Genomic DNA, 15,497 nt, shown 5'->3' with positions numbered 1-15,497 from the left:
ATTTTTAACAAGAAGACCAATCAACAAATGCTACACGCCCCTTTGTCTACACTATGAGTCATTTTATATTGTCAGTGCAAAAGCTTCTAACTGCTGATAAACTGTTCACTGTTTAGGAGATACATTTGTATTGTGTGTGGTATGAGTCTGTTGTTGTGCAGAGACTTGTGAACAGAAAAACAGTGATGGGACTACAGCAGCAGAACACGCTGATTTACAATGTTTGAAAAAATAAGGTTAATGCATCTAGGAAGGGTCGACAGCTGGTCCTATACAGTATCTAAGATGTGAATGTAAAATACATCTGAAAACATCACTGATCGATACAAATGCCAGCAGATGACAGCAAAAGCATTGTAATTTCTTTATGTCACCACGTGTCTTATGATAGGCCTCTCACACTTGGCTGCACAGCGATGCCATGTTCACACATCTTTAGCCTGATCATTAGAAGTAGAGAGGTATGCGAGTAATCCCCAGACCACTTTTAGTGCATCTAAGCCTGACCGGAGTGTAGTGCATTGTTACAGGGTGAACAGATCAAGAAATAAAATCTACATTTAAGCATTACTTCCAGAGAATCCAGAAGATCTGTTTATAGTAAATGCATCCTAAAAATAAACGAAGCAGGTTTGATGACTTTTTAATGGTAACAGATATTGAACCCCTCCACCGCCCAATCCCAAAAAATAAAAAATACAATACAATCTGGATCACCCTTGCAGCAATTTTTCTAAAGCTATCTAGAATCAGTTGCAGCAGCTGGCATATTGCATCAAATGCATTGCACTACATAACGGATGTGTCAACTGATGTTTCTGCAGACACACTTTATTAACGTGACTGTCCCTGACTGGAAAAGTGATGAATCTAATTTCCTCACCTGATAAACAAAGTGTGGTTACTATGGTAACGGCGTACCGTGTAATGAGTTGAGTGTTTGCAACAAGTGCAGAAAGAGGGCTTCTCTTCCAAACACATGCCTGTCAAAAGTCATTCACCAACATTATGCAAATAAAATATGCCTCTTGAAATCGAATTGGAAAATGCAATAACTGTGCACAAAAATGTGACAAATGTTATGTATTCAACTGGATACAAATCTATTACGTGCTGCAGTTTTGGAAAAAAGTGGCGCCATGAACTGTCAGTGCGTTTCTAACTGGAAACAATGTTACCAAATTACGTGTTTCGGTGCGGCGTAGTTTTAATAGCACAATCTACACTTACTGAGCAAAAGGGGAAATGCAATGAATGAAATTAAGCGAAAGTAGTAAACATACTTTAGAGATCCTGTTTTTCTACGCTTAGAAATGCAAACAGAAATCAACGCGCGTAAAAAAAATCGCGTGAAAAAAAGCACGGCTCGATTTTTAATTACAAAATGACAACAAAAATGTGCTGATCCGACAGAAGTCAAAAACACGAGAGCCGGTTGAAGCGTGGAGCAGTTCTGCAAGCCAGCGACCAGCAGAGCACACGGTAAACAAAGGCCTGTTTCTGAGTGCAAGCTCCATTTTGAACAATGCGGCTTGGTTACTGTACTGAGCTAAAAATAAAATTCACACTTTAAGTAATGCAAACCTCCCTTGCCAAAGTGCGTGCACTTGCAAACCAACGTACCTGGGGTGCTACCGAGCGTGCTGTGGCTCCTAAAACTACTCTCGGTACAGTAGCTGGCATCCTCCTCCTCTGGTAGTTCCTCCAGATAGTCAGAGTCGTTTCCCAAGGCCTCCTCCTCTTCTTCAAGATCCGACGAAGGGTTGTCGTTCAAGAGTTCATCGTCGTCTGACCGGTAGCTTAAATTATCATCCTCCTCGTCGCTGTTGTCGTCGTACACCACCTTAGTTTGAGGCCGCCTCACTCCGCCTCTACCGCCGCGGCCGCCTCTCGACCCCCTGCCTCTGCCTCTAGCTCCTCTGCCCCGCGATGCCGCGGAGGTGGAGGATCCAACTTTCCTGCGGCCCCGAGACGAATGAAAGTTCTCTCGGCCGGAGATTTCTGCATCCACCTCCGGAGAGCCAGTGCCGCAAACGCCAGTACTCACTCCCCGTCCCCGACCCCGTATTCTGCCTCTTCCCCGTCCACGCATCCCTCTGCTCCTGCCGCCCCGAGAGCCGCGGACTGGCCCGGGTGAACCTTCCCGCATCACGGCTGCTTGTTTGGGCGGCCTTCCTCTTCTCCCCCTCATTGTAGGAGAGAGTCTCTGCTGTTCCGCTTCAATCTCGGTGCTTGGGTGAGCCACACACACCGGAGAAAAACGGGGGAGAAAAAAAAGGACAAATCGGGCGACCGTTCCGGATTGGTCCCCACCAAGCCCCGGTCTCAATTTCAGGGTGGAAAGCTCAAACTGAATGGCCGGTGTCCCGCTCTGGGTCGCCTGCAGACGCCATTTTTCTTCTCGACTCTCCCTCCGTTGAAAACACAGCAGGCCTCAGAGCTGCGTCAAGCTAACGTCAGCTAGCAGTGGTTGAACCTGAAGTGAAGCGCTCTTTACTTCAAAGTAAGACATAATAAAATGTTAATAAACGTAAGACAATTCTTAAATACCACAGCATATAAACAAAACATAATTGCCAGAATTTACCATATTAATTATTGTCTGATTCTCATTGTGACGTATATAATCCAATAATGATTTTTAAACGATTTCATTTTTAGGAGTTCGCTGAAGCAGATCCGGAAGTCCTGCGTGTGTTCTCTAACTTGACGCAAGCAGGCCTGAGTGGATACGAGGTCACGTGACTCACTATTCTACAATAGACGCAATAGCCGTGCTAGTTCATAAAATTAGTTATCCATGCAAACGCTACCCGCCAGTAGTACTTTATTAGTGTTTGCTACTTCTGGTGGATGCTTTTAATCACAGGCGGGCCGAATATATTCTATGGAAAACCATCGTTCGTTTTCAGCCATGTCGCCATCGTCGTCACAGCAAAGCGAGACGAGAAGATAATACGTACGACACTGAGCTCTATTACATGGACATAAATAAGCCATCATTAAAGTTAATACCGCACCTCCTTTTGCACGTGGGGCCTGCTGCAATTTATCTCTCAAATAAATGCATTTCATACAACTTTAAAATGGCTTTTTATTGTATTTTCTTCTTTCATTTTACAATCAGTTCACTGAAATAAATTTAGGAGTGATGCTGAGCTCATTAGCATTTCAAGAGTAGCAATAGAGTTGCAATTTGTGTTCCCTCTTTATTAGACTAAATGACTGAGATATGGTCATATCTCGAGACTAATCTGTGCATTTGCTTCCTTTCTGGTACATTTGTCCAGCTAATTAAACAACACACACAACATATGAAGTAGTGAGTTAGTAGGTTGAATAGATTGGAAACCGTCTAACACGCAGTTTTCTTAAATGTATCCCTGAACAGCATGAAAGTTTTACGTACATATATGTGCCTTTATATTGCTACTAACATACCTAAAAGGTTATCTGTTGTCGTGGCCGAGTGGTTAAGGCGATGGACTAGAAATCCATTGGGGTCTCCCCGCGCAGGTTCGAATCCTGCCGACAACGTTTGTTATTGTTTTTGTTTACCCGCCAGTAAATGGACTGTTCCGAGTTCCAAACAAATTCCTGACAAGATCAAAGAGTTTTAAACGATGTCCGAACAGCATGCCGGGTCACGTGATGTAAAGGGGCGTGGGTATCTCTTCAGAATATCGGTTTTTTCACCGCATAAGACCCGGGAAAAGTGCAGAAAAGGTTTGGAAACGTGGTTAAAACTCAGAAAAGTAACGCAGTGTTTAAGCCGAATATAAAATGATGTGACAAAACAGTATGAGATTCAATTTCCCGTCAAGTTAGCACGTTATTCAACTTGCCTCAGACTCGTCAAACAGTTTATGCAAGCACGCAACAGGCCGAGGGACACGAGAGGAAGAATCATGCCCATCCCTCAGTCAGTAGTCACTGTCTACAGCCACCTTAAAGGCATTATGGAGGATGTTTTTGTTGTGTTATTTGTCTGATTCATATAAAATGAATATACTGACCTTTAGTGGACTTCTATGTATCGTTTCTAAAAGAAAAAAAAATAACTGTGGACATGGCAGGACCTGAAAAACATCAGCCAATCAACGCGCTCGGACCGAGGCGTTTGCTTTGCTCTCTTTCCTGTCAATCAAAAATCTTTCGGCTCAGGCCAAGTTATGTAGATTACGTACGCCTTGGACTTACGTGTTTTGTGTATGTGTTGCTTCGTAGTTAGCTGGCGACTTGTTTTGCTCATCTTTTTTTTTACATAATGGCAGATAAAGATCCAGGGGGACCCAGCCGTAAAAGAAAGGCATTTTTTGAGGTCAGAGAAAATAAAAGACAACTGGATCGCGAGAATGCAAAAACAAAAGTGATTATTGGCGAGTCGACGATGGCGTCAGCTCAAGCAACAAATGGACCTAAAGACAGATGCCTTGGTTGCTAAATTCCTTCTGGACAGGTAAAATGTATTATTGTATTATACTGCGGCTGTAAGCAACTTCACGAGTCCTACGCAAGTTTCTAGAGGGGGGCGTTTCTTCGTAAATGTTAAGAGGGAGAGGTTGTATGTGCGCATGCGCATGCTACGTTCACAGTCGTAGGAAATTAAATCTTCTCTAATGCCTTTAAGCAGCTGCTGGAAGACAGCAGGGTTGTCCTGGACCAGACGAACTTGGTTCTAGTGCCAGTTAACAACACCACAGTCTCTTCATGGTGTGTGTTATTTTTGTTTACCTTTCCCATACAGTCAATACATTATATAAATATTTTGCTTCAAGAAAAACCTCCATCTGCATCATTGTTAGAAAATATGTATAATAACCGTAGGGGTATAGGCTCACATATGCAAAATAATGAATGTTTGTCTTGTAGGTTGCTTAGGAGGGATAAGAGGAAGGACAGGGATATGCTGGTGCAAGGCACTGTACTTCCGCAACAGCTGGACCTGGCCAAGGAGCCTCTCCCTGCACTTTTCCATTTTTCTTCACACTGCTCACATCCACGTGTGTTTTTCACAAGAAACTAACGAAAACAAAAATGAAAGCAGTAGAGTATTATTCACCTTCAGTGTCTATAAATCTTAATAATAAAAATGCACACACATCCCAGATTAATTACTTTTCCTGGTATCAGGCAGCATCTTTTAATAAGAATAAAGTCACACGTGGGTGAAGAGCTTGCTTAATGTTATATATTTATATTCAACATAAAAGGCTTTCGTGTGGAAAACCCAGTACAAAGTCACAACTGAGATATTCACAAAATATTCAGTTGTGTGAGGATTCATACAAAAAGGAAAAACAGTTAAAGTTTCAAAGGCAGAGAACCATCAGAATTACAAACCATTCCCATACTGTTGAATGCTTCTGCATGTATTTTACAAATCCATTATTAAACATATAAACAGATTGTAAATTAAACATGCACACCATTTTATCCAAATGATCAAAATTTCATCAGCAATAAACAAGTTTAAAATGTGGTTTAAAGACATCTGCAGCTTACTAAAAACGCCTTCATTACAACAGGAATTCTTTTTATGTGTAGTAATTCTCACGGTAGCAAACATCTGTGCCAAAAAGCACTTTGGGACAATACACAACCTTGAAACCACTTTCTTGAAAAGCTGGAAAGAGACGGTATCCTTAAGGATTAATTAAAATTACTCCGTGCGCATGCTAAAATAGCTCAATGACTTCAATGGAGTATTGTCCAACGTCCTTCTTCACCTTCATCTTTTTAAGCTCTTGGAGACTGAACTCGATCTTGCCAAGCTCAGAAACCAGTCTCACCTGAGGACACAAAAAAAGCATCTTGGTTATCCAAAAAAACTTTTTAAGTGTCATTTTTTGAATTCAGACATAAAATGTGTTTTTATAGCTCTCACCCACACCAGTTCCCAACCATTACAGACATGTATCTTAACATTACAATTAAACATTTACACAAAACCGTTTCTATTAAAAGGGAAAACTTCTACCTGAGATCTAACAAAGCTGTGAAGGTTCAGCAGTAAGCCTTTGGCCTCTGGAGTCATCACCAGCACTGTAAAATGGGCATCCAACAGCAAGCACACCCAGTCCATGACCTAGAATTCAACACAAAGGAAAGCAGCATTAGACATCTTATTCTTTTCAAACTGGAGATCACAATTTGTCGCAGTCCACAATTTGTTTACAGTTATTTTGTAGTAAAGTCTCCTCTTTCCTCTCGCTAAACTTAAAAAAATCTTGGGGAAGCTTTGTCATTTTTTAGAATCTGTCGATGGGTTTTTGGTGAATATGATCACACATGGTGCAACAATGCTACATCTTCAGGGAATGCATTGTTTTTTAATACATCTCTTCAGCAGAACTAAACTCAGACCACACACACAGTTCAAGGCTGACCTCCACCATATCCAGACTTAACAATCTGTCAGCACAGTGAACAAAAACATATATTTTGGCCTCCAGACTTGTCACTTATTGTGTCCAGACCTGGTGTGACAGACAGTAAGTGCAGTGACATGTCAAGCGTAGCCTCTCTAATTATCTAGTTAGACACAGATACAAACCTGAGCCAGACTTGGAGATCTACATCCATGCATCTGCAGGGAGTCATCTTGGGAATATTTTAGGTAGAGAAACTGCAGGTACTGGAGGAAAAGCTGATTGGATGAAAAAGAAAATGACAAATGTAACAGCTGCTGGGGAACATGAATTCAGTACTGCTTGGTTTGTCTTGGAGGAACGGAAAAAGGCAGGCTGTTACTCACAACAACATGCTGGGAAGAGAGGTCTTTTAGGTGTGGGAGGAGGAAAGAGTCACTGTGTGCCGTCTGCAGGATCTCATTTCTGTGTACACCGAGTTAAGGTCTCAAACATTCATATTTCTACGCATTTTTAAATTCAAATCATTACAGCGTGCAATAGTGCTACAGAACTATAACAGTTTTCTTACTGATAGATATTGTTTGAGCAACTGACACAAAGTATAAGAACTACTGACACAGAGATAAAGTTTTAGTTTGGATACAGTAGAACAGCCTTATGTAATCCCACAGGACAAATCTGTTCTGGTGGAGCTGAAGTCTTCTTCTTGGCTTCTGTTCTGGTCTGATGACCTCTGACGTCTTCTGAGCAGTCCTCCTCACAGGAAGTGGGGCTGAAACCATTCTGTAAGTCAACCTGGCCACACTCTCTTGAGATTAGAGTTTCCATGAAAGAGATGCTGTCAGGCTCTAGTCTCGCTTTCTCTGCATCGACATCTGGCACACTGCAAGAAAAGTGAGAACAAAACAGTGGTAGGTTTATCACTGTATAATGCACTGTGTCAGGCTAAGGATGAGATTATTGAACCACTACACTACACTGATTTAACTGTATACACAATGTCAAATGAGTTCTATCAACTAAAAATGTAAATTAACAGTTTGAAGCTGCTACGTGTATAGTTTGAAATAGTTTTACTGCACCTCTGTGCTAGTAGCTATAGAACCTAGTGGCAGAGAACTCAATTAAAGCCCAATTTAGCGTTTATTGTAGTAGTCAGTCCCTCCTAAGATTTCACATGCGTTTTTCGTGATTGTTGCGGCTGAAAATGCCTGAATTCTCGTCAGCTTTTCTAAAAAATAGCGATAAAAGTTGCGATGTTTTAAGCTTATTTGTTGTGATAAAATTGCGGGAGACAGTGCCAATTGCTAAAAAACTGCATTTTTTCCAGCTTGTAGAACATGTTTCAATGCTGTAATTGACAATATTTATTCCAAAATTAATTATTTAACGTTCCATTAGCAGCAGCCAGATACTGGTTTAATATGACGTGACCCAACCATGCAGGGGGCGACAGGAATTGATGGGACTCAGAAACACCCCCACAATTTAATCAGTTGTTTCTTGTGCCGTTTCCGATGCGTCCACAGTGGTAGATTTGTTGTAGGATCACAATGATGTGATCGTCAGCAGGCTGCTGAGGTAGCGTTCACTTGTTGCCCTGGTGACCGTGCCGCTATCAGATGCCGTGCCGCTACCTCAATGGGAAATCCTTAACAAATCCGTGGATCCAAACTTTAAACCGTACCACTGCCGAAGTCTAATCATTTGGTCCTTGTGTCATTTCTGACCGACCCTTAAATTTTCATTCAAATCCCTGAGTCGGTTTTTGAGTGATGTTGGTAACAGAGGAAGGATTCACACACGCTGATCGTCACATAACCCTGCTGTGTTCTTTGGTGGAATAATTAATCTAATTTACCTCATTCTTTCAGTGCTGTAACGGATCTGGATGCAACAGCTTCCATCATGGTGATTTGTCTGGTCTGTTGTCCGCTCATTTCAGCCGTTCTAATACGTTTCATGTTAAAAAAAAGTGTGTATCAATCGATGATATATTTTTTTTGTATTCCACCACAATATTGCACGGTTGTAAAACAGTGTAGCTCTGCTTTGGTGAAGAACATCAGTGAATTAATTGTTTATCACGGTCTTCAGCAGTAATTTTTGTTGGTAAATGAGAGACATTAGTATCGCACATGTCTGCATCTTCAAACCAGAAACAAGGAAGTGAATTCGGTGACGTACGCGGATTACGTTTGCGCTGGGAGCTGCTATGATTGGTGGAATTCACGGGAGGCGGGCCAAAATTGCGGAAAAGTTGCGGTGACTGGAAAAAATTGCAAGGCTGCGCAAAATTCGTGCAGATTGGTTGATTTCGCGCGATCGCAACATCGCAAATTCCTGGAGGGACTGAGTAGTTGTGTTTGTAACAGTCATCCATCTTACCTGATAAATGCCTTGAGACAAGCACAGGTGACAGCTTCTGGGATGTCAGGGAAGAACTGCAGGCAGAGCTGACACAGGAAGTAATCTTTCTTCTCAAGAGCCAGCAGCACAAGATCTGGACACACGCTGTTAAAGGTGATAATGGAAAATAGTTACATTCAACAGAAATAACACTGGTTTAATTACTCCTGTAGTTTGTAGAGATACAGTTTGGGTCAATCAGTGCATGTCTTATGCATAACCTTAAGAATAAGAATGTCATTCCAGTGAACGTTCTGATGTTTATATGTGTATTTAAACCCAAGATAATACATCTATTACACGACGCAGGTGAGTCGGAGAAGAACCAGCACATCCAACAGGTACAAAAGCAGACTCCTGCACACTGTTTAACTTGCAATCATAAATTTATTACTGCAACATTTCAGCACTAGACCTTCATCAGGCATTTTTGCAACTTAGAGCACAGAAGTCTGTTTAAAAGAGTATAAAAGTACATAAATGCATTCCACAGCTGGAAGACCAACTAAACTGTTTTCTGAGTAAACATTTTTATCTTGTAATTCCTCATTTAAAAGGGAATCATCATCTGGATTCTGGTGCCTTACTGACCTGTGACAGAGACACTGAGTGTGCACGAGCTGTGCTAATGTGCTTGGGGAGTAGAAAGCAGGATCATTCAGGCTCCGGGACACGAGGGTTGATGCTAGCTGTCCCACCGAAGGCTGCAGGTCCTGGAGGTCTGCCCTGGACAGGAACCCCTCCACCTCTTTCTGGACCTCTTCTACTGGTGCCATCTGTGTGAGGAATTTTTTTTTTTTTGTTAGGTCTGTTAAATGGAAGCAAGCTGATTTAGCATTTTTCTAGAGTGCCATGATAATCACATTTTACCTTGATGAGATCCAGTACTTGGTCAATAGTTAAACTAGGGGTTGATTGGGTCTTACGTGTTGTTCTCTGGATGGAAAAAAAAGATGAGACTCTGATTAAGGATCTACCACACAGCACTGCTAACAGAGTAGTCACTGAACCTGCCGTCTTCATGTGGCACGATATTCAAAGCTAAGTGAAACTTGAAAAAACTGTAAGTTGATGATTTGCAAAAGCTGCAAGTTTAGTTAGAAATTTTAAAGGTTTAGGAGGAAACTGTTTTGAGATGCAAATCTTTAAAACTTAATTTTGATAATATGGGAATTTATGTATCTTAATAAATTATTTGTCTTATTTTTCCTTTAAAACACAGTTGCCCAGCATACCGTCTTCCTGGTCTCCACTGTTCTAGACGGCTGAGCTTTCTCTCCATGCAGAATGTTATTCCACGATGGCACAGAAGCTGGAACTTTGCACTCTGTGGTAGGTAAAGAAACACAAGAATCGTGTCGTGTAGAAATGTGTATCAGTCATAGGAAATGCATAAGTAAATATATAGCACAGAATTTATGTATTAATCATTTCTGGTATATCAGTCCAGTCTTTTTGTTTTATGCATGTCATTTATGCTGTTGCAAAACGCTATTACATTGTTAATACTACATTTTTTTTTTAGCTCACCTTCAGTCTTGGCCTGCCTTAGTTTTCCCAAGGCAGAGGCAAGAGAAGATTTGGGGCACTCAAATGGTATTATAGAGAGGATTTTCCCATGTGGAATAAATAATTTGTTGGAAAAGCTCCAAAGCTACATCAGAGAGAAAAGAAAGTCAATACAAAACAGCGTTACTGGTGCGAGTGCATAATTGAAAACAGTTAATACATAATGTCCAACCAGCCTATTCATGCATCACTTTAAGGATTGTAAACTGCTATTAAGTTGTGAGGAGGGACAATGAGCCCATCACAGTGGAGAGCAGACACAATTTTCTACCAAAGTCATACAGTCCTCCATCAGCACCCAGCAGCTGGAAGGACAGGGAACCTTGGCCTGCACTAAAAATGACAATCAGGCAATCCTTAGTGAGTAACAGGTAGTTTATGTCGACTTCTAAAACCAGCGACAGGAGCTCATGTACACATGTATGAGCTCCAAGACCCACCTGCTGGCATAGCTTGAATAAAATCAGCCATTAAAATGCCATGAGCTTGGTGATTTATTTGCCTTGAATACAACACATTCCTACCTGTCCATAGATTTTACCCGCCATTTCTTTTCCTGCTTGAAGTGTCTGAAAATTGGTATTCCAGATACAAAGGAAGTCTGAAACATCAAAGACAGAGAGAGACAGTCAGAAAGCAGACCTTTACAACAAGCATTGTGCCCAAGTCAGATGCACTTCTTCATGCAATCCTTTTGAAATATTTATCCAGAAAATAAGGTACACGTGTCGAAATTAATGCAGCTAAAGGCTAGGCACATGTTACCCTAGTATTCATTTAAGTGGTAATAATTTGAACATATACCGTAAATTAATTTTAAAACAAATTCTCTGCAACTTTGCCACAACATAAAACGCAGATACTCAAAACAGGCCAGTCTATGAATCTACATGATCCTTGTATAAAGTGGCACCTGCTTACCTAATTGTCATACCTGGTGTGAATTTTTCCAGTTAAAATGAAGTTAAGACTGACCAGACAGAGTTGTGCTTTCAGTGCATTGAGTAAATATAAGACATGCACAGTAAACATTTCTCTAACTGGCAAATCAAGATGGAAGAGACGGGCAGGTACGACAATATTGACCTACAGTTCATCAGTATTCTGGTGTGAACTTTTCATATTCAGACCTTTGGGACACAGCTCCTGTATGCATGCTGACTCACTAGCAAGGCTTACTGAAATGACACTTTTAGAGGAGTGAAAACCAACCATATATTATTTGGGGTGCTGTAATTGATCAGCATTTACCTTTACCAGCTCCAGCTGAGGGGTGTGGTACCCCCACAACAGCTACGTGGGCTTCATCCAGGACCATGGCTGATGCTGCCTCCAGCAAGCCGTCACCGACAGGAAGACCCAGCAGCAGGCTACGGGGCAGAGGAAGAGCCTGAGCCCCCTCCTCAACCACCAGGAGCTGCACAGAAACTACACTCTGGTATACATGACCGTTAGGATCTGAATGCCAGAAAAATGATGAAGGAAAAAAGGATTACTGAGGGAAATGAGAACAGATAACTAACCCTCATAATGCATACAATAATATACTTAATCATTATCACTCCACTCTGCAGTGTGGAAAACATAACTAACGACCATTAGCGTATCTCCTTCTTTACAAACCTCATACTGTACTTCCAAGTAATTAAGTTGCTTCCACTGCTTCACAATGTCAAAAAATAAATGTTTTTTGTTTTCAAATTTGAGCCATCTAATGCGCTGAAACGCTGCTTCATTCTATAAAAGCAGCTTAAGCCATCAAACACTGGAACTAATTATTTTCACAGGAAATTCCTACTTACAGAGATAAAGTAGGTGGATGTGTTTATCCCTGTAGGAGGCAGAAAAGCTCAGTGGGGACACACCAGGCTCCTCTCGCTCCAGTCGGTACCTCTGTAGAGTGTTTGGGTTCAGCCTCTGCAGGTGCAGGAAATGATCTCCTTTCTGTTGGAGGACATTGACAGCAATTCAAGACAAAACTGGCATTTAGAAACATCAATATGTGGAGCAGATAGAAATGTCCACAGAGAAAACATGGAAAATCAACTGCTGTTTTCACTTAGTACTTTGATACGAGGGCAATAAATGCTTCAAAGTAATTAATTCAGAACCGCCAGGCTTGAGATCTAAGGTAAAAAGTCAATTAGACAGAATTAAGTTACCTGTTCAGTTGTGAAGATGACAAACTGCTGTGTTTCTGCTACTATAGTGGTGCTCCACCTAAAGACAAAATGAAGAATACACGTCAAGGGAAAATGTGCAAGACTGCAGCACACTATTTAAAATGTGGTAGTTGCAATGTTTGCACATAGCAAACCTGATGTTCTCCTCTTGATTCAGGACTTCCTCTATGGGCTGCTGAGGAGCAGCCAGCAGAGAGTCCAGCAATCTCACAGCTCCTCGCTTAAACAAGACCACAGGCTCCCCTCCATGAACACAGTGGACCATCCAGATATCTGACGACACCTGGACAGACAGCAGACACAGGCGGCATAAGTGAGAACGTCCTCAGTTCTGTTAACAGTCATGAAGGCCTTTATAATGACATTTTTGGTTGGTCACTATGACAACTGTGGAGAACTTGATGAGTTAGTGGCATGCTAAAAGAGAAGGAGCATTAAAATCTAATATGTTAAACAATTATAATAAACAAAATGATCACAATTCACTGTCAGCAGTGAAAACAAAGAGGAAACATCTTGTTTAAAGTTTCTACAGCCTAGGTTAAGTGTGATGGAGAGAGATGAATAACTTTCTCCAGACTTACAGTTGCTTTGAAGGCTTTGTCTAGTTGTATGTCTTCCTCCTTCCAAATTCTGATCACCTAAAAAACAACAACAATAACAAACCAGCAATATAATAATGTGACAGAAGTTTCAAAAAGGTCAGATCTATGGATACACAGTAAACTCACAAAACACAAACAGCACATTAACTGAAACAGCACCACTCCAGTCATTGATATTTCAGTAAACATAATGCTAGTAGCTTATGGCAGTTCTATGTTTGATACTTATACGGAAAAAGAAAATAACAACATCTCTGTAGATTTTGTTTACTTTGGGTGTAAATTGATTGTGGTTCAGTTTTGATGCACTATGGTTTCATAAAGATGCTGCTGCAGCAACAAAAGCAAGAACCAGAAAATGGCATAAAAGATTACCTTGTTGTCTGAGACAGCCATATATTCCTTGGTTTGTGAGTTAAAGACTGCAGAACAGGTCAGAGTTTGTCCTTGTTTCACTGTCCAGCTGCCCAGTAGCTTCTGGTCTGACACCTGTCAACACAAAACAGGGAGGAATAATTAATTTAGTTTACATTTACTTACCTATGCAGCTGCTGCAGAACATCACAGTGCTAAACTAGAAAAGCACTCGGAGAGCGCAGACCTCCGCCAGGCCATCGCTAAATTGTACAGATGACCAGTCGGAGTTTGTTTGTTTGTCTGTCTGTTTGTCTGTTAACAGCATAACTCAAAACGTCATGGACGGATTTAATTTAGTTTTAACAGTTTGTGCACAAAGCATAACATGCATGTATAGTGTAACAGCACAGTGTTTTGACGGCGGCGCCGCCGCACGCACGTAACGGTAGCGTTGCGCGCGCGTGTGACGGTACCGTACGCGTCGCCACCGCTTCGTTTCGTTGGTCCCGACTCGCTCGGGCAGCCCGAACCAGCCGCGCGGAATTCGGCCGTCGCCTGGGATCGATCCGGCGACCTCTGTCTGTACAATTGAGAGATGGCTCAATTGTACAGACTCCTTCAAAACAATCCTGGATCCAGACGGTGATCCGGATCACCTCCAAAATCTAATGGATTGTTACTTTTGCTCTTCCGGACATCCTGTAAAAATTTGGTGAAAATTCGTCCATGACTTTTTGACTTATGCTGTTCACAGAAAACAAACAAACAGACAGACCAACAAACTCTGGTGATTACATGACCTCCTGGCGGAGGTAATAAGAAACTGTTGATCGCCGTGATCTGAGGCCTCAAGAAAACCAAAGTTTCAGGGTGTTAATAATGATAATCCAGTGTTAACAGGGAACTACAGCCACATAAACATTAAACCTGCTAGTTAAAAAAAATCAATGTTTATCCAGATGCGCGTGACTCCTAGTGAGCATAGCTAACGGTAGCTAATATTTGCTTCTCTCTGCAGACTAACAAGACATAAGCCTTCGTGACCTTTACTGTGGATAAACTCGGATAGGAGTCAAAATTTCTGTCACACCTGTATTGTTTTATTCTGTGCAACGTTTTGGTTCTGACACTGCTGCTGCTACGAGCCGAGGATGCTAACACGAGTTACTACAGGTTGCACTGATCAGCTGAGGTCCTCCTGAAAAGCAAATTTAAACGTTACCTTGTACAGAGTCACAGATCTGGCGGAGTCGGTGACGACGACATGGTCGCCGTCTCTCTCCTCTTCGATCCCCTGAATGCCTGAACTTGACAGATTTTGATCTGGAACGAGCCCGCACAACGTGTATCCCTCATACAGCGCTGCCATGATGGACGAGAAGAAAGTGGAATCCGTGGATCTCGCGAGAATAGACAAAACCGGAACTACGACACCGCCTGTTGCACCGCGGATGTAAGAGCGTCAAAAATAAAAAGTACCGAATTAAATCAATTCTATTTATATGGTAGTTTTATAAACTACCAGCGTTGACCAAAGTATTGTACTATTAAAAACTCACGCAGCAACAAAATATGTGCAAAAAACAATTTGTGAAAGACTAAAATTTCATAAAGTGATAAAACAAGACAAAATTTGAAAATGGAAAACAAGCTACAAGATTAAAGTGTAGAATAAAGTTAAATACTAAATATCAGGATTTTAAAAACTACCAAGATAGATAGATAGATAGACAAATCGATCGTTTATTAATCCTGAGGGAAATTTAAGTGAATCCGAGGGAAATTGTACAATTATCCCCGTGAGTACAAAAGTTAATCAAGATTTGATATTGAAGTTTTTATGACTTTGAGGTTCTTTTATTTGTTGTTAAAGCCATAAATGGGTTTCCATCTGGGTACATTTATAAACTTCTCTGTCTCTTCTCAACTTTGTACATAACCTACATTTTTTTTCTTTTGGTAGCTCTTAATGGTCTGATGTTTTGGTATTTTGTTAATCT

At 41.3% G+C, this 15,497-nt stretch overlaps 2 protein-coding genes, 1 long non-coding RNA gene and 1 other non-coding gene across 12 annotated transcripts in view; 2 read left to right on the top strand and 2 right to left on the bottom strand.

The window, feature by feature from the left end:
• Positions 1 to 2,427, bottom strand: part of LOC110958760 (nucleosome-remodeling factor subunit BPTF) — a 52,545-nt gene extending 50,118 nt beyond the window's left edge. For 8 of the 9 annotated variants that reach the window (XM_022205437.2, XM_022205439.2, XM_022205438.2 and 5 more), the window contains exon 1: positions 1,624 to 2,427. In XM_022205437.2, the coding sequence (XP_022061129.2) occupies positions 1,624 to 2,191 (568 nt within the window). In that variant the 5' untranslated portion in view covers positions 2,192 to 2,427. The remainder of the gene's footprint in view (positions 1 to 1,623) is intronic. The other variant, XM_022205444.2, reaches the window with a different exon arrangement.
• On the top strand, positions 2,367 to 3,087 carry LOC110958761 (uncharacterized). Its single transcript, XR_002596197.2, has 2 exons — positions 2,367 to 2,503; positions 2,662 to 3,087. It is a non-coding gene; the product is annotated as an uncharacterized LOC110958761 (long non-coding RNA).
• Positions 3,088 to 3,455: 368 nt separating this feature from the next.
• On the top strand, positions 3,456 to 3,537 carry trnas-aga (transfer RNA serine (anticodon AGA)). Its single transcript has one exon. It is a non-coding gene; the product is annotated as a tRNA-Ser (tRNA).
• Positions 3,538 to 5,110: 1,573 nt separating this feature from the next.
• On the bottom strand, positions 5,111 to 14,896 carry nol11 (nucleolar protein 11). The gene is made up of 18 exons (XM_022205436.2): positions 14,720 to 14,896; positions 13,516 to 13,629; positions 13,120 to 13,176; positions 12,670 to 12,818; positions 12,515 to 12,572; positions 12,155 to 12,296; positions 11,604 to 11,810; positions 10,877 to 10,953; positions 10,314 to 10,437; positions 10,019 to 10,110; positions 9,654 to 9,719; positions 9,375 to 9,559; positions 8,763 to 8,888; positions 7,018 to 7,257; positions 6,758 to 6,836; positions 6,557 to 6,649; positions 5,981 to 6,088; positions 5,111 to 5,792 (listed from the first exon to the last, which is right to left on the bottom strand). Exons 1-18 carry the CDS (start codon positions 14,864 to 14,866, stop codon positions 5,679 to 5,681), a joined length of 2,178 nt encoding a protein of 725 aa, XP_022061128.2. The 5' UTR covers positions 14,867 to 14,896; the 3' UTR covers positions 5,111 to 5,678.
• Positions 14,897 to 15,497: the final 601 nt, after the last annotated feature.

The sequence above is a fragment of the Acanthochromis polyacanthus genome, chromosome 3, assembly GCF_021347895.1.
Source record: "Acanthochromis polyacanthus isolate Apoly-LR-REF ecotype Palm Island chromosome 3, KAUST_Apoly_ChrSc, whole genome shotgun sequence".
Taxonomy (NCBI): Eukaryota; Metazoa; Chordata; class Actinopteri; family Pomacentridae; genus Acanthochromis; species Acanthochromis polyacanthus.
Note: the sequence above shows the minus strand (reverse complement) of the source record. Positions and strands in the feature narration are given on the sequence as shown.

What these genes read in the sequence shown, in the direction of transcription:
- nol11 (XM_022205436.2), bottom strand. Translation starts at nt 14,866, where the DNA reads ATGGCAGCGCTGTATGAGGGATACACGTTGTGCGGGCTCGTTCCAGAT. An exon ending in AAGGCAGGCCAAGACTGAAG is followed by an intron (nt 10,111 to 10,313) that starts GTGAGCTAAAAA and finishes TACCTACCACAG; the next exon opens with AGTGCAAAGTTCCAGCTTCT. An exon ending in AAGTACTGGATCTCATCAAG is followed by an intron (nt 9,560 to 9,653) that starts GTAAAATGTGAT and finishes TTCCTCACACAG; the next exon opens with ATGGCACCAGTAGAAGAGGT.